Source organism: Symphalangus syndactylus, chromosome 4 (assembly GCF_028878055.3).
Source record: "Symphalangus syndactylus isolate Jambi chromosome 4, NHGRI_mSymSyn1-v2.1_pri, whole genome shotgun sequence".
In the NCBI taxonomy this organism is placed as follows: Eukaryota; Metazoa; Chordata; class Mammalia; order Primates; family Hylobatidae; genus Symphalangus; species Symphalangus syndactylus.
Genome location: NC_072426.2, coordinates 25768380 through 25785052, shown reverse-complemented (window position 1 = coordinate 25785052; position 16673 = coordinate 25768380). Strand labels below are relative to the sequence as shown.

General features: G+C 37.4%; 1 protein-coding gene across 3 annotated transcripts in view; it reads left to right on the top strand.

Annotated features, from left to right (window-relative positions):
- Positions 1-15787, top strand: part of MINPP1 (multiple inositol-polyphosphate phosphatase 1) — a 49904-nt gene extending 34117 nt beyond the window's left edge. For all 3 annotated transcript variants that reach the window (XM_055274317.2, XM_055274316.2, XM_055274318.2), the window contains one exon: positions 14480-15787. In XM_055274317.2, the coding sequence (XP_055130292.1) occupies positions 14480-14583 (104 nt within the window). In that variant the 3' untranslated portion in view covers positions 14584-15787. The remainder of the gene's footprint in view (positions 1-14479) is intronic.
- Positions 15788-16673: the final 886 nt, after the last annotated feature.

The following is a 16673-nucleotide window of genomic DNA, read 5'->3' as shown; positions in this document are numbered from 1 at the left end:
GTTATTTTTCAAGAATATTTGGACAAATCTATTGAAATAAATCTACAGCGTTTTCCAGGTTATCTTTGATAACCCACTGTGTTCAGGTTATTTGGCTGGCAACAGAGGGTATATACAAAGATGAATGCATTGAAATTGTCTCCAAACTCAAAGTTTAGAGAACACGTATAATAGCACTAAAACAGATAAAAACAAAATTACTGAGAGAGAATTAATTTGAACTCTTTGGGGTTTGGTAAAGGCTTTATGAGGAGTCTTTGAAGTAGGCTACCAAAGACTTTTCTTTCACTAATCTCAGCATATCAGCTCTTAGTAATTGTTTTGGTGTGTTTTTTAATAACTTGAGGCATAATTCTTATAAACTGTACCTATTTAAAGTGTACAGTTTGGTCAGTTTTTACATATATATATATATATATATATATATATATATATATATATATATATATATATATGCCCATGAAACCATCACCATAATCAAGATAAAATATCCATCACATCCAAGTTTCTTTGTGACCCTTTCTAATTCACTTTCTACCCCCATTTTCAGGTAACCACTGATACGCTTTCGTCACTATACATTAAGTTGTATTTTCTAGGATTTTATATAATGGAATCATAGTGAATTTTTTTTTGTTGGGCTTCTTTCACTCAGCATAGTGATTGTAAGATTCATCTGTGTTGCTGATGAATCTAATAGTTCATTCCTTTTTAAGACCAAGTAGTATTCTGTTACATAGATCCACCACCATTTGTTCACCTTTTGATGAACATTTGGTTATTCACAGTTTTAAGGCTATTGCAAATAATGCTTCTGAATATTTGTGATCTTTGTATGTTATGTTTTGATTTCTTGGGAACCTACCTAATTAGATGGAATGGCTGAGTCTTAAGTAGGTGTATTTTTCACTTTTTTTTTTTTTTGAGACAGAGTCTCACTCTGTTGGCCAGGCTGGAGTGCAGTGGCACGATCTTGGCTCACTTCAACCTCTGTCTCACGGGCTCAAGCAGTTCTCCTGGCTCAGCCTCCCAAGAAGCTGGGATTACAGGCATGTGCCACCACACCCAGATAATTTTTGTATTTTTAGTAGAGATGGGGTTTCATCATGTTGGCCAGACTGGTCTCGAACTCCTGACCTCAGATAATCCGCCCACCTCGGCCTCCCAAAGTGCTGGGATTACAGGCATGAGCTGCCGTGCCCGGCCGTATTTTTCACTTTTTAAGAAACTGCCAAACTTTTCCCACCAATGTATGAGAGTTTCAGTTGTTCCACATCCTGCCAACGCTTCATATGGCAGGTCTTTTTAATTTTAACCATTCTAATGGGTGTGTAGTAGTACTTTGTTGTGGTTTTAGTTTGCATTTTCATAATGATTAGTGATACTGAGCATCTTTTCATGTGCTTATTTACATCTGTATATCTACTTTGGTGAAGTCTTTATTTTGTCTGCTTTTTGATTGGGTTATCTTTATTACTGTTCTCAGTGTGTGTGTGTGTGTGTGTGTGTGTGTGTGTGTGTTGTCTAGGTACAAGTCCTTTGTCAGATTTATGCTCTAGAAATATATTCTCTTAGTCTATGGTTTGCCTTTTTTAAAAAATATATATATATTAATGGACTGATTTTGCCCCATTATTGAGGCATTTCACCCTGAGTATTTATATGTACCCTGTGTATTTTGAGGTTTTCCCACTCTGGCTTATGTGAAAACTATTCTGTTTTTTTGTGTGTGTGTTAGCTTTGGGAATTTTTTTTTTCTTTTTTTAGACGGAGTCTCACTCGGTTACCCAGGCCAGAGGACAGTGGTGCAATCATAGCTCACTACAGCCTCAACCTCCCAGGCTCAGGCAATCCTCCCACCTCAGCCTCCCAAGTAGCTGTGACCACATGCATATACCACCATGCCTGGCTAATCCTTAAAAAATTTTTAATACATGGAACTTATTTTTATTTATTTATTTATTTTTATTTTTTTCTTGCTGTGTTGCCCAGGCTGGTCTCCTGGTGGGCTCAAGCAGTCCTTCCCCTCTGCTTCCGGAGTCACTGGGATTGTAGATAGGAGTAATCTGTAATTAGCTCTGCTAATTTTTTTTTTTTTAATCTATTCCTTTTCAATGTTTTTTCTCTGGGATTTGGATAGTTTTCCCATATGCATGTGCTGTTCAATGCCAGCTGAAAATTTGAGGGAGCCCCTGCTGGTCTGCAGCACTCTCTTCTCAGGTAGTCCTGCTGTGAATTCAGCCAGTGTGGCCTCCCTAAATTCTCACTCCCATCTCAGCTGCTCAGGGCGACTTCCCGAGCTGTTTGGGCATCCCCTCCCTGTGCCATAGTCTGGAAACTCGGCAGTAAGCTGGGGCAGCTGTTGGAGTCACCTCCTTTGCCTTCCTTTTCTCATACTATGACTATTGTTGAGTGTCTGAAACTTTGTATGTTTTGTTCAGCTTTCTGGTACTTTAAGGTAGGACAGTAAATCTGGTCCCTGTTACTCCGTCTTGACTGGAAGTGGAAACTGTTTCAGTGTATTTTTGCTTGAGGAAGAAAAATGTCATACTTGAGTCATTTTAGTTCTTGATTTATGTTAAGCTGTTGGATTGATGCTTCTCCAAATACTCACTGGAACTGATGTCTCAATTAGATGTGGAAGACTTAACAACAAATTTTTTTCTGGTAATTTTCTTCCCAAAGCATCTGGCAGTTCATGTTGCTTATTTGTATACTTACATAAATATGGGAATTATATGAGTTGTGTAAAGCTGTATTTGATATTCCTGGATCATGTTTAAAAACATACTTTGCATAACATCAGTTGAGTGTGAAACGTGAATTAAGAGCTTAGAAAGATCTAGCTGAGTACATTTGGGGGGAAAACATGCAATTATTAGTTGTTTTTCTGGTTGAGCTTTTTGAATAACTTGAAGTAGTTGCTTTGTATCCTTTATCTACTTTGAACACACATAGTTATCAACCCTCATTAAAAGACAGGATTTTAGACTTAAACTTTGTTTTTGGTTGAAGACATAATAAAATTTCCTTACCAATTTCTGTAAGTAAAAGGAGGGGTGTAATTTGGAGAACTGCAGTAATCCTCTTAACCATTTTCACGCTGTTATTCCTAAAATAAGAAGGGTTGACCAGATCTCAAACCTAAAACTTTATGATTCTTTATATTTCTATCCAGACATTTATATGGATTACTCATTTGCTTTCATATATTTGTATTAATAGTTTACATTTTCAAGCAAAATATGTATCTTTTCAAGTGGTTTTGTCGCTTTTTGGAAAATGCAACATTCCAAGTTTAATGCGTTTTTATCAGGGAGAGAGCAGTTAAAGGTGTAATTCCTTTTCTTTGGGATAATTCTGCCAAGAGTCCCAAAGAAAGAATAGCCATTACAATGACTGTTGTAGTCATTACAATGTAATGGGGGATGTAAGTTAATTTGAGGACTATGACTAGTTGGATCAGAATGCAGAACATCTGAATTATTCTTAATTTGGTGTTAAATATTCATTCTGCTTAGACATTTTAAATATAGTATTAGGATAAAATTATCAGACATTTGTGGAATATATATGACTTTGGGGACAGAATTATAGACACATTATTCCTCAGGATGTCACATTGTAATATAATATATAGCGCAGGGATTCTTGGGGTATAGAGTCCGAAATCCCAAAACTATATTCAAGTTTTTATGGACCACATGCCTTTCTTTAGTATGAAGTTCCATTTAGATTCTCAGATGGTTTCATGTCCTTTGTGAAAGTTAAGAACCACAGATGCAGTGAGGATTGAGTGATTGCCTTGGCAGCCCTCCTTTAAAAAACATTTACCTCTTCCTGTATTTTTTGCTTGTTTGTTTGTTTTGAGACAGGGTCTTACTCTGACACCCTGGAGTGCAGTGGCATGATCATGGCTTATTGCACCCTCGACTTCCTGGGTTCAAGTGATCCTCATACCTCAGCCTCCCAAGTAGCTGGGACTACAGGCATGCGCCACAGCGCCTGGCTAATTTTGTGGGGTTTTTTTGTAGACACAAGGTCTTTCCATGTTTCCCAGGCTAGTCTCAAACTCCTGGGCTCAAGCAGTTCTCCCATCTGAGCCTCCCAAAGTGCTGGGATTACAGGCATCAGCCACCACGCCCAGCTTATTCTTCTGTTAAAGGAAAAACTTGGTCCTTTCTGTCATGGTATCCTGAACCTCACAACTCTGTTTATTGAATGGTAGTGACAAAGCCACGTGAGACCGTAGATAAAGTAAAATATAGCAATCTTTATGCTCTTAGCAATCTTATGACAAAATATATGCAGGGGTTTTATATACGAAGAACATAATTATGAGTGTCAACCGAGAAGGAATTCATTTCACATTTGTTCTCTTTTTTGCCCTCCTATACCTACATGCCTATGTTTCTCTCTCTTTCTCCTGTCAGTCTCTCTCCTCTCTCTGTTTCTCTCTCTCTCTCTCTCTCTCACACACACACACACACACACACACACACTTTCTTACTCCCTCATTCAGACATATACACATACTCATACCCATTTATTGTTGCCAGTATTTTGGGCTTATTCATAGACCAGCTTTGGTTTGTTGGAGAAGGCTGGAAGTGAAACCAGAAAAGTTGTCATACCATCTTTGTGATTTTGGTGTATTCAGGGAGAAACTGGAGATTTGTTTCCTTCAAATAGTGATTGGGCATATACTAACTGGAGTTCCTAGGAGATGGTTTAAGAACCAGATTGGACTCTTAAGATTAACTCTCAATTGTGACACAGGGCAAAGAGCAGCATGTTCATAGACTTGGAACCAAATCACTTCTTCATAGAAATTAGTGATTTACTTTATACAGTCCTGGCACATACCTTTAATGGCTTCTGGTAAAAATTGGATTATAAATAAATACTTTTGTGAATTTGTTTTTCGGTGTTTAAAAGTTATAAAAACAAACAAACCCTACTGTATGTGTGCACACACACAAACTCCACAGCTGTCTCAGCTTCCACCAGTTGAAGGTATCCAAGCTCCATTTTTGGTGTCTATATATTTGCAATAGAAACATAATATGTTTTTCCATTTGACACTATGCTACTTAACTTTGTCAAAGAAAATAGAAATGTGAGTAAGCCTTATAAATGGGCAAACACAGCTGTTTAAGAAGGATTATATATTAGCTCTTTGGAAGCTCTTTTGGTCATAGATAATTACCTGGAGGCAGTTGTTTTTTTATATACCCGAGTTTGATATTTTGCCAGTAGAGTTTCAAACAATGAAGTAGAAATTCGTTTATATATTGCTTAGTCATTCTTGTTTATAAGAAGAGCATTCTGAAATTCTTAACTATGAATGGGACCTTGATTTGAACCATATAGTTTAAAATGCCTGAAAAATTATTGGCTAAGTCCTCTTGAATTTTATACCTCATGATTTGAGTTAGATGTTTTACTTATTCCTTCTTTGGGAGTTGTTTGGAAAAAACTCAAACCCTGTTTTTCCTCTGCCTTCACACCAACACAACAATAGTCAACACAACTTCTGCATTAGTCTATTCTTGCATTGCTATAAAGAAATACCTGAGGCTGGGGAAGAGACACTTAATTGGCTCACAGTTCTGCAGGTTGTAAAAGCATGGCTCCAGCATGTGCTTCTGATGAGGGCCTCAGGAAGCTTACAGTCATGGTGGAAGAGAAAGGGAGCCAGTGTACCACATGGTGACAGCAGGAGCGAAAGTGAGAGAAGGAAGAGGTCCCAGGCTCCTTTACACAACCAAATCTCATATGAACTAACTGAGCAAGAACTCACTTATCACCAAGAGGATGATGCTAAACCATTTGAGAGGTCCCCCATGTCCCAGTCTCTTCCCACCAGGCCCTACCTTCAACATTGGGAATCACATTTCAACATGAGATTGGGAGGGGACAAACATCCAAACCATATCATTCCAACCCTGGCCCCCCAAATCTCATATCCCCACATTTCAAAATACAATCATGCCTTCACAATAGTTCCCCATGAGTTTCATGTGAACTAACTGAGAAGTCAGTCATCACCAAGGGGATGGCACTAAGCCATTCAAGAGGGATCTGTCCCCATGATTCAGTACCTCCCACTAGGCCCCACCTTCAACATTGGGGATCACTTTTCAGCATGAGATTTGGAGGAGACAGACATCCAAACTATATCAACTTCTGTGACCCAATGTTGGGGGATGGGGGTTCCCCACCAATAAGCAGCAGACACCAGCTAAGTATCCTCTAATTTTGACACTATCTGCCTGGATGTAGCATCAGATCTCACAAGTTGAGGACTCAATCCCCAAGATTGCCCCCTGCCCTTTTCAGACACCAGTCATAAGTCTGGGCCTCTGGAACACCTGACTGACTGGCTTCAAGTTGGGGTTTTCACAGCCCCCTCTTTGGGTTCACTTAATTTTCAGGAGTGGCTCACAGAGCTCAGGAAAACATGTTTACCGGTTTAGTATAAAAGATATTACATAGGATACAAATGACACATAAAATGAGGTATGGGGGAAGGGATGTGGAGCTTCCATGCCCTCCCAGGGCCACACCACCCTCCAGGAACCTCCAGATTTTCAGCTGTCCATAAGCTTTCCAAACCCTGTCCTCTTGGGTTCTTATGGAGGCCTCATTACTTAGACATGATTAATTAAACTGTTGGCCATTGGTGATCAACTTGACCTTCAGCCCCTCTCCCTCTTCCCTGAGGCTGAGGGATGGGCTTGAAAATCCTAACCCTGTAATCATGCCTTTGCCTTTTTGCTGACCAGCCCCATCCTGAAGCTATCAATCAACATGAGCATACAAAAAGACATCACTTTGGAGATTTCAAGGATTTTAGGAGTTTTGTACCAGAAAACAGGAACAAAGACCAAATATATATTATATTTCACAATATCATTGGAACCTTAAGAAAGAAGCCTCTCTCCTTTCTTATGGAGCCTAGAGGAATAAAGATAATAATAAAGATTACTTTATTTATGAATAGTAATACTTTACAAAGTAATCTTTATTCTAGTTTGCCCTTGAACCATTAAAGGTTACTAAGTTGAATTCAGGCTGAGAAAAACAAAATAGCAAAGAAAAACATTTATGTTTGAGATTTTAGTGATTTATATTCTGAGATGTTATGTAATGGAAATACTTTTGAGATAAAGCAAAAAATACTTAACATTCTTTTAGTTGTTGCAACTTATTTAAGAGTGTGCGTAATTCTTACCCTTGAAACCTCAACCTAGACATTTGGTGAATTCTGTTTTTGAAATGGGAAAATCAAGAATAAAGTCAGATTTTAAAAATTGTATAAAACATGTAGTTGCTAAAATGTAATTTTAAGTCCTCTTTAGGGTTTCAGTTTTATGAACCCTATGTCCTCCTTAGGGTTTCATGTTGATAGCATATTATATGAAATATTATGGCAGTTTTTTCTATTTTATAAGCTGTTTTTCTCTGAGATAAAATTTCTCTAAGCGGGATTTTTAATAGTCAAGCTTCCTTTACTTTTTTTTAAAAAAGAGATAAACCAAACCAAGTATATTCTTACCTGTATCCAGTAAAGATTTGTGTACATACATTTAGGAGTGATTTATACATATGTCTTGAAGTGATAATTTGTTTTAGGTGATTATATGTTTTATACATGTTTGTGTTATACTTCACTAGTAGTGATATTGTCAAGCAAAAAAATTATGCAGCATCATAAAACTAACTTTGTTTTCTTTTTTTTTTTTTTTTTTTTTTTTTTTTTTTTTTTTTTTTTTTTTTTTTTTTTTTTTTTTTGAGACGGAGTCTCGCTCTGCCGCCCAGGCTGGAGTGCAGTGGCACAATCTCGGCTCACTGCAAGCTCCGCCTCCCGGGTTCACGCCATTCTCCTGCCTCAGCCTCTCCAAGTAGCTGGGACTACAGGCGCCCGCCACCACGCCCAGCTAATTTTTTGTTTTCTTTTTAAAAAATTTATTCTTAAGAAACCTTACCTGGACATAATACTAATTTAAAATATCTTCTTTTAATATGTCTTGTAATCCAGTGTCTTAGAAATGACCAAACTCATTTTGGTTATATCTAGGAAATCAAAGGTAAAGATGAAGAGATTGATTGGCAATGAGAGGAGGTTCATGAATTGAGAATAGAATGTGTAAGAAACATGAAATAGGTCACATTGAGTCTGGATACAACCTCAGAATCCTTCTCAATGCAGTGTTCCAAATAGCTATTAATTACTGATTGGAGATTTGGCCCAGATACTGGTTTTATGACTAAAAATTGTCATTTATTGACATACTCTCTTTCTTCTAAGCAAGAGTAAAAATTTAGATGCATACACCCTTGTCTTTGTTCATCTGCTTAGAGGCTTACATCATTAGTGATCATGTCGTAGGGCAAAATTGGGATTCAGCCCCAGAGGCCATATGGTTCTTGGCTTCACGGAGGCAAGAATTCAAGAGTGAGCCAAAAGAGTAGAGCGAAAGCAAGTTTATTAAAAAGTAAAGGAATAAAAGGGAGGCTGCCACATAGGCAGAGTAGCCTTGAGGGCTGCTGGTTGGCTATTTTTTATGGTTATTTATTAATCGTATGCTAAACAAGGAGTGGATTATTCATGAGTTTTCTGGGAAAGGGTAGGGAATTGTCGGGACCAAGGGTTCCTTCCCTTTTTAGACCTTATAGGGTAACTTCCAGGAGTTGCCATGGCATCTGTAAACTGTCACGGCACAGATGGGAGTGTCTTTTAGCATGCTCATGTATTCTGATTAGCACATAATGAGCAGTGAGGATCATTGAGGATGAGCAGAGGTCACTGTCATTGCCCTCTTGATTCTGGCTGGTTGTGGCTGGCTTCTTTACCACATCCTGTTTTATCAGCAGGATCCTTGTGACCTGCATCTTGAGAAACACGTTCTGCCGAACTATCTCAATCAGCTTTTTATAGAACTGTGCTTTTCATTGAATATTTTTTTCTTATTGCGTGTTCATTTCAGAAGAAAAACTTGAGAAATGTGGTCTTTGCCTTTGCATTGTTGGAAAAGAATTGATGCCTTATTTAAGAAACAATCAGCTGGGCGTGGTGGCTCACACCTATGATCCCAGCACTTTGGGAGGCCGAGGTGAGAGCATCACTTGGGGCCAGGAGTTCAAGACCAGCTTGGGCAACAAGACCCCATTTCTACAAAAAAAATTAAGAAATAGTTGGGCGTGGTGGTGCACTCCTGTGGTCCTAGTTACTTGGGAGGCCTACGTGGGAACAGCACTTGAGTCCAGGAGGTCAAGGCTGCAGTGAGCCATGATCACACCACTGTATTCCAGCCCGGGTGACAGAGCGAGCTCCTGTATCTTTAAACAAAAACAAGGAAAAAGATATCATTTTTTAAAAATTTTGCGGGATTTTACATGTGCTTTTGCCAAATTGCATGTTGCTGAAGAGTGTTACTAAGCACTGACAACGGAGTCTTCCTTAGTCAGTATGTTGAAATACTGTGTTTCTTCCCACAAATAAGAACTGATTTGATTTTAAATGATTTTTCTTTTTTTTCCAAGACAGATTCTCGCTCTGTCACCCAGGCTAGAGTGCAGTGACATGATCTTGGCTCACTGCGACCACTGCCCCCTGGGTCAAGTGATTCTTCTGCCTTCGCCTCCTGTGTAGCTTGGACTACAGTCATGTGCCACCACACCCAGCTAATTTTTTTGTATATTTGATAGAGATGGGGTTTTACTAGGTTGGCCCACCTGTTCTCAAACCCTTGGCCTCAAGAGATCTGCCCACGACCTAAGTGCTGGGATTACTTGATTTTAAATGATTTTAATCAGCAATGGTTTGAAAATAAATTTAAGTGACTAAGAAGTGACTAAGTTCCTAAATTATTTACTCTACTCCTCATAAACAAGTATTTTCTTATAAAAGGCATTAAGGTTTTTCCAAGTAAAGTTTTTTGGTATAAATTGTTTCCATACAATTTAATTTATGGTATACCCGTGGTTTTGCTTTTGCATTTGGATCTTTAGCACTTTCGGATATCTGATGAATTTTAAAATACGCTCTTCAATGAAATGAGTTTGTTACTTGATACCGTGTTTACCTTTAAAGTGTTAGGTACTAATATTTTAGGAGAACTGACTTGAACTCATCTCCTAGATTCTAAACTAGAATCTAGTGCTGGGTCACTTCACTGCTAGAACTGCTGTGGCTCTTGCTGCCACTGTGGCTGTTTGCTATCACAGATTGATCGATGGCTCTGTGGCAAACACTACCATAGAGCCATCGATCAATATGTGATAGCAAATATGCGAGTATTTTTCTGTAGCTCAAATCCAACAGCTTTGCAAGGGAAGTAGCTTATCTTCATTCGGCAGGAATGAAGCCTTAGAGAGATTGAGTAATCTGCCCTAAAATTTGCTCACAACTAAGTTATGCCCTCTAGTTTTCAAGCTGCTTAGTTTTTCCCTCTCTAAAAGGGTATGATAGAACCTGTATCATAGGGTAAGCAATTACTTTGCTAAGGCTGCAATGAGCAGCATTTCTGTTTTAAGACTTAGTAGGAGTGTATTCATGACCCAGCTCAAACACCACCTCCTCAGCAAAGCGCGTTCAATTCTTCCTTAGACAGAAGGATTTGTTCTCTGGGTTTCTCTAACAGACACATGCGAATCTGCAAGAGCCAGAAATGTCTCGTTTGTGTTTCTTGTTCTTTTATCCCACTATTCTTCTCCTCTCCCCTCCCCCTCCAAGAAGAAGAAACTAGCATGGTGCCTGGCACTTGGCGTGAAATGACAGGGCCTGTCACATCTAACAAATTAACCAAATGGATCCTTTGAAAAGTCTCTTCTTTATTACGTTTTGGAAAGTTGAGTGCGGCTAATTTGCCCAGGGCCTTTTGTATGAATATGAGCATCATCAGCTAGCGGCTTTTTCTTGAGTAGCAACCTACGTTAAGTCACAAAGGGTAAAAGTAGAAAAATAATTATTATAAATGAAATTGTGCTCTTTTTTAATAGTTTTCATTATCACAAACTTAAAATATTTATACTTGGTTATTGTAAAAATATGTAAATTATAAAAATAAAATTATAAGTGTATTATTCCCTATAGGCACATTTCAATTTCTAAGCAAAATCTTGTTCTTGCTTTTAATGGCTCTACTTTTTTTAAACTATTACCCTTGTCTTATTATTGTTTTACTAGTGCATTTAACTAGACCTTTAAGATATTAGGGGTTTTTTTTGATGTGTTTCAAATTTGTATAATACACATTGCTCTATGTAAGAAGATAATCAATACTTATGGACTTTATAGAAAGCACTTTTCCTTTCTATTGAAAATTGTCTGGAATTCTAAAATACAATTTTAAAACAAATTGGATTCATCAAATGGTAGAAGACAGTAATTTATTTTTGATGGGATGGTTTACTGTGAGAATCTAATATATAAACTTCCTTGATTTCCCATAAAACTTCCAATAAGCATTTTTAAGTATAATTTTCCTCAAATTTCTTCTGAAGAATTCATTGATTTTAACATATCACTGACAGTAAGGCAGTAAAAAAAGAGGGGAAGGTGTTTACTGCCTTTTGTATAAACCCAAGGAACCTTGAAATTTACAACTTAAATTTGAGTCACAGTCTTGATTTAATTTCTTCTATAGCTTGGATGCAATTAATAGAACTTTGAACTCATAATTTGTGCATAGCCCTTTTGGTCTCTTTCCTTCCCCCAATTTATAGTTTTCATGTGTGTGTTTTTATTTGTCTTGTATCTGTTCTCCTATTTGCTATTCATTTGATTAACTTTTGAATCTAAGTATGTAAGACTGTCCATACCACTGTCTGTCCTGTGCTCTCCAACACAGTAGCCACCAGCAACATGTGGTGGTTTGGTGCTTAAAAAGCGGCTGGTCTGAGTGAAGCTGTCCATAGTGTAAATTATGCACTGGATCTCAGACACTTGGTAGAAAAAAGAATGTAAAGTTTACTAATGGCATATAAATTACTTGCTGAAATGACAATAGTTTGGATATATTGTCATATCTTGTCCCCAGTTTATTAGTTCTTCCGTGGGGGAAAGAGGAGAGAGTTACTAACAGTAAATTCTTCTGGTTAGACAGTGGAAGTGTTGCTGCTATTGCTGCTATCCTCCCTGACCTGTTTTGTGTGCTAATAGATTCCATGGAGAGCAATAACTGAAAGTTGAATTTAGGATTGCTTCTGGCTTTGAGGTTTCTACCTAATGGCTAAAGGATTTAAAATGTAAACCAGTGTATTTATTTTACTTGTTTTTCTTTTAACTTGTATCCTTATTAAATTTCATTATTTAGATGGTGACAGTAGTGTTAGCTTAGACTTGAATATACTCAGATGTATAAAGGGGCCAGGCAAGTAACAAAGGAATGAATTCATCCTATGTTAGACAATGTGGAATGATACATGTGCTGTGCAACAAGTATGTGCCCTCTCTACAGGGTGGGTAACCTTATTCCTATTTAGCTGATTATGGTCTTATGGGTATATGTGGACTTGTGTTGCCAGATCTTTCAGATTTCTAAGAAGAGCAAAAATCTGGATTTTTAAGAATCTTAAACCTCTCAATTTTTAAATACTGATAAGTAATGTAAGATTTAAAAATACTTATGCTGGTCAAACTAAATATGGCTGTGTTCTGAATGCTACTGCTTGGTAACTTCACACCTAAGAGGTTGCTTCTTGGAAATAAATACAGGTGTTAGGTATTTTAGATGACCTAATTAAAGTACACCAGTTATGAAGAGAGGCTTGGTAAGCTCCTGTTGATGAATGGCTTTTAAGTTTTACACCTTTTAGAGAATATTAATCTGAAAGTAGTGAATAATTGTCTTTTAGTTTGTTTTGAAATACTGTTAACAGTTTCAGTGTATTTTTTGAGTATATATTTCTAGCGTACTCTTTTTATGGAAGTTATTCTGCTCCTTATTTTTTCTTACATGCCTTTCTGTAGTTATTTTAATATGAATTGTTTTCCTGAACATTTAGAAAAAGGTTTGTGTCAGATTGCTTGTCTCTTCTCACAGAGCCCCCATTCTGGTGTGTGTACTGTTCAGAAGTATGATGGGTTGTTTTCTGAGATTTCCTGGTTCTGTTCCCTTCCCCCCACTTTCATCTAGACTTACTTTTTCCTTTTTCTCTTCTGTCCCTCTCCTGCTTGGCTGAAATTCCACTCCCAGCAGTTTCTCCAGTGTGAGCCCTGTGTTTGGAGAGTTCACAGGAGCTCCAGGTTTCTCCAGCCCCAGGCCTCACTGTAGGCCTGCCTTGCACTCACCAAGTCCTGGAGAGGACTAAATACTTCCCAATTTGAGCTGCTATATCCAATTCACACACAGCACTTCCAGTGAATACCTGTGGGCTGTTTGGGATTCTCCTGTTCTCAGATTGCTCAGATGCTCTGTGGCTTCTCTCTGCTTTCTTCAACAGATACTGATAATATCTAGTGCTTGAGGTTGGATGCTCCGTGGAGTGGTTCGTAGAGAACACTTTTCCACCTAGTTATGTTGTAAATGTTTCTCATGGGTTTTTGGATTTGCTATCTGCTTGCTGTGTTTGTGTGTGTTGGGGACAGAGGGAATCAGGAAGGTCTAGAACTGCTGCTTCTATCCTCCCAGAAAATCCAGATGCACTAAATTGATAACCTGATGAGTGGTGGCAAAATTCAGATAGTCATGTTTGAATAGGTTTACAAATTATATTTAAGAAAAATAGTATTTTTTCTATAAAGGTAGGGAAAAGGCTAAGCAGTCATTCACTGCTTCTTATAAAAATTCTTTACCAGAAAAAAAAATCATGGAAAACTTCAAGAAAAAGAATTGATTTAGCTCAGTGTTGAAAGTGGTTTGTATTCCTGGCACTTTATACTCCCACTCCCAACCAGAGACACATTGTTTCAGCCACAATAGGTTACATCACTAACCTTTTGTGGGTTTTGTAAACCATTGAAGGATTACATGAATTACCATGTAATTCTGTTCAGACTTGATAAGACATTTACTGAATATTGCTTGTTCTTATTCCCTAGATATAAATAAAATAATAACACTTTATTCAAAAGAGCTCCATGGAGTAATATTTACTAAGGGCCAGGTTGCTCAGTTTCATGCACAGAAAGGCAATACAGTGTTGAAATACACATCTGTTTCAAGTTCCCGTATCTATAAGACACTTCTCTCTCTTTAAACTTGAAGGAAAATATGTATGCACACTGTTTTATGTGGATTTACAACAGTACAGCGATCCTGAATTTCGGAACTCAGCTTCCAGTATAAAAAGTTTAGTTCTCTGCCACACGGAATTTCAGCTGTATGCTTGAGTAATGTATATAAAGATTTAAAAAAATAGATGGGATCATTTAAACTAAAAAAAGATGGGAAAGTTACTCCTAAGTGTAAATACTATGTTCTATGACATTAATGTATATACCTTATTTTCTGTTAATTTCTGTTTGAAGGTCTCAGCCAATTTCTTCTCCAGTCATCCTCCAATTTGGTCATGCAGAGACCCTTCTTCCACTGCTTTCTCTCATGGGCTACTTCAAAGACAAGGAACCCCTAACAGCTTACAATTACAAGGAACAAATGCATCGGAAGTTCCGAAGCGGTCACATTGTACCTTATGCATCGAACCTGATATTTGTGCTTTACCACTGTGAAAATGCTAAGACTCCTAAAGAACAATTCCGAGTGCAGATGTTATTAAATGAAAAGGTGCTACCTTTGGCTCACTCACAAGAAACTGTTTCATTTTATGAAGATCTGAAGAACCACTACAAGGATATCCTTCAGAGTTGTCAAACCAGTGAAGAATGTGAATTAGCAAGGGCTAACAGTACATCTGATGAACTATGAGTAACTGAAGAACATTTTTAATTCTTTAGGAATCTGCAAGGAGTGATTACATGCTTGTAATAGGTAGGCAATTCCTTGATTACAGGAAGCTTTTATATTACTTGAGTATTTCTGTCTTTTCACAGAAAAACATTGGGTTTCTCTCTGGGTTTGGACATGAGATGTAAGAAAAGATTTTTCACTGGAGCAGCTCTCTTAAGGGGAAACAAATCTATTTAGAGAAACAGCTGGCCCTGCAAATGTTTACAGAAATGAAATTCTTCCTACTTATATAAGAAATCTCACACTGAGATAGAATTGTGATTTCATAATAACACTTGAAAAGTGCTGGAGTAACAAAATATCTCATTTGGACCATCCTTAACTTGATTGAACTGTCTAGGAACTTTACAGATTGTTCTGCAGTTCTCTCTTCTTTTCCTCAGGTAGGACAGCTCTAGCGTTTTTCTTAATCAGGAATATTGTGGTAAGCTAGGAGTATCACTCTGGAAGAAAGCAACATCTCTAGATGAGAATTTGAAACAAGAAACAGACTGTTGTAAAAGGACACCTTCACTGAAGCAAGTCAGAAACTACAATGAAAATAAATATTTTTGGTATTTATTTATAAAATATTTGAACATTTTTTCAATAATTCCTTTTTACTTCTAGGAAGTCTCAAAAGACCACCTTAAATTATTATATGTTTGGACAATTAGCAACAAGTCAGATAGTTAGAATCGAAGTTTTTCAAATCCATTGCTTAGCTAACTTTTTCATTCTGTCACTTGGCTTCTATTTTTATATTTTCCTATTATATGAAATGTATCTTTTGGTTGTTTGATTTTTCTTTCTTTCTTTATAAATAGTTCTGAGTTCTGTCAAATGCCATGAAAGTATTTGCTATAATAAAGAAAATTCTTGTGACTTTACTACCAGGACTTTTCTCTTCTCCGTGTCAAAATACAATCAATAATTGATGGTAAAAGTTTGGAAATTCAAGCAGCTTTGACTCACCTGGCAATTTTTTTTTAATTTTTTTATTATACTTTTAAGTTCTAGGGTACATGTGCACAACATGCAGGTTTGTTACATATGTATGCATGCACCATGTTGGTGTGCTGCACCCATTAACTCGTCATTTACATTAGGTATATCTCCTAATGCTATCCCTCCCCGCTCCCCCCACCCCATGACAGGCCCCGATGTGTGATGTTCCCCTTCCTGTGTCCAAGTGTTCTCATTGTTCAATTCCCACCTATGAGTGAGAACATGCGGTGTTTGGTTTTTTGTTCTTGCGATAGTTTGCTGAGAATGATGGTTTCCAGCTTCATCCATGTCCCTACAAAGGACATGAACTCATCCTTGTTTATGGCTGCGTAGTATTCCATGGTGTATATGTGCCACATTTTCTTAATCCAGTCTATCATTGCTGGACATTTGGGTTGGTTCCAACTCTTTGCTATTGTCACCTGGCAATTTAAAGCAATTTTCTTTGAATAGAAATTTCCTCAAATAATGGATTTGTTAATGCATTTTATTTTAATTCATATATACCTTAAAGGTAATATATTTCAAAGGAAAATCTTAGATTTTTCTTAAAAATATGTGGTTACTCTTATTAAACGACATGCAGCAAAATCCCCTACTGGAGTCTCCTCTTACTAGTTTTACAGTACTTTGCTTTCAAGGAGACAGACCATAGGAAAACCAATACGTGTTAAGGATATCCATGTGTCTATGTACAGATTGTCATATGTGACTTGGATTAGGATATTTTCAAGCCAAACTTCAGTTGATAAAATTGGAAAAATCAGT